At 48.8% G+C, this 1,107-nt stretch overlaps 1 protein-coding gene across 1 annotated transcript; it reads right to left on the reverse strand.

The window, feature by feature from the left end:
- Nucleotides 1-5: 5 nt before the first annotated feature.
- LOC102827021 (leukotriene-B(4) omega-hydroxylase 2-like) lies at nucleotides 6-1,101 on the reverse strand (the record flags this gene model as incomplete). Its single annotated transcript, XM_006878172.1, has 2 exons — nucleotides 6-237; nucleotides 1,001-1,101. Coding segments are annotated over 2 exons (333 nt in total), but the record flags the coding sequence as incomplete, so codon positions are not given.
- Nucleotides 1,102-1,107: the final 6 nt, after the last annotated feature.

A 1,107-nucleotide genomic window follows, 5' to 3' on the forward strand; every position in this document is an offset into this window, starting at 1 on the left:
GTCTTGGACTTAGTCTTGGCCTTGAGAAAGTCATCCACACCCTGTTCTGAGAGATTGCGGCGCCGATCCTGGATGGCAGCATCTGTGAAGTCATGTACCAAGCGGCAGACCTTGCGGAAGCGCCTCCCATTGGCAGTGAGGCGGTACAGTGAGTCTAAGTGCAGAAGGATCTGCTGCTCCCGTTTCGCTACGAGGGCACTGAGCTCCAAGATGGCAGCAATATATTCTCTGGGCTTCCTACAGGATGAGGGCACGAATGAAAACAGCAACTTCACATACCTAAGGCCAGGGTGCCTACCCACTTGGAAGGCCGCACTACCTCTTATAAGAAAAGGGAGCATCCAGGAGAAGATGGTCCAAGAGACCCATGGTGGAGATGAACCAGGAGATAGGACTCCTCACACTTTCCCTTTCTCCCTGCATCCACATCCCAAGGGGTTGCCTCTAGGTACCAAACACCAGGAAGAGCTTAGACATCATACTATCATTTTTAACAGTCCTTTCTCCTCAAACGTTATCTTCTCCCAACTGTTAAAGGGGTCCAGCCTCCTGCTTGCTCTTCTTCTACCCATGTCAACACCATCCTGTGTCTACATGATGGTCAATCTTTCTTGGGAACAGATTTCTAAAGCTAAGCCCTCTCTATACCCTTCAACTGTTCAACTGCCTTCCATGGCTTCACAGAGATCCCAAGGAAAAGTCCACACCCCTTTGCTTCACATTTTAATGGCCTTTATCCTACTTTTCCATCCTCACTTCTAATGTGTCTCCTCGTTGTCTGTTGCACACACTCTGCTCTTCCTAGTCTTCTTTGCTTGACTCAAAAATTTCAATCTACCTGGAAGGACCTCACTTTCTCTTCACTTCCTGTCCTTTAATTGCCTAGCTCTGACCCACCTCCTCCAAGAAAGTTCTTCTTATTGCCCTTCTTATTGTCCTCGCTCTTCAATTACTTGCTTTGGTCAAGGTCCATGATCCCAGATCCAGCTTTACAACTCACTCCTGGCAGTTGCTGTCCAAGCTGAAGACACATTTCAGCAGACTCTCCAGGGTCATGAGGCTGATGTGCTCAAACATGTCCAGACGGGTGTTGCCATCAGAGGCCAG

The sequence above is a fragment of the Chrysochloris asiatica genome, unplaced genomic scaffold (genome assembly GCF_000296735.1).
Source record: "Chrysochloris asiatica unplaced genomic scaffold, ChrAsi1.0 scaffold19490, whole genome shotgun sequence".
Classification (NCBI taxonomy): domain Eukaryota; kingdom Metazoa; phylum Chordata; class Mammalia; order Afrosoricida; family Chrysochloridae; genus Chrysochloris; species Chrysochloris asiatica.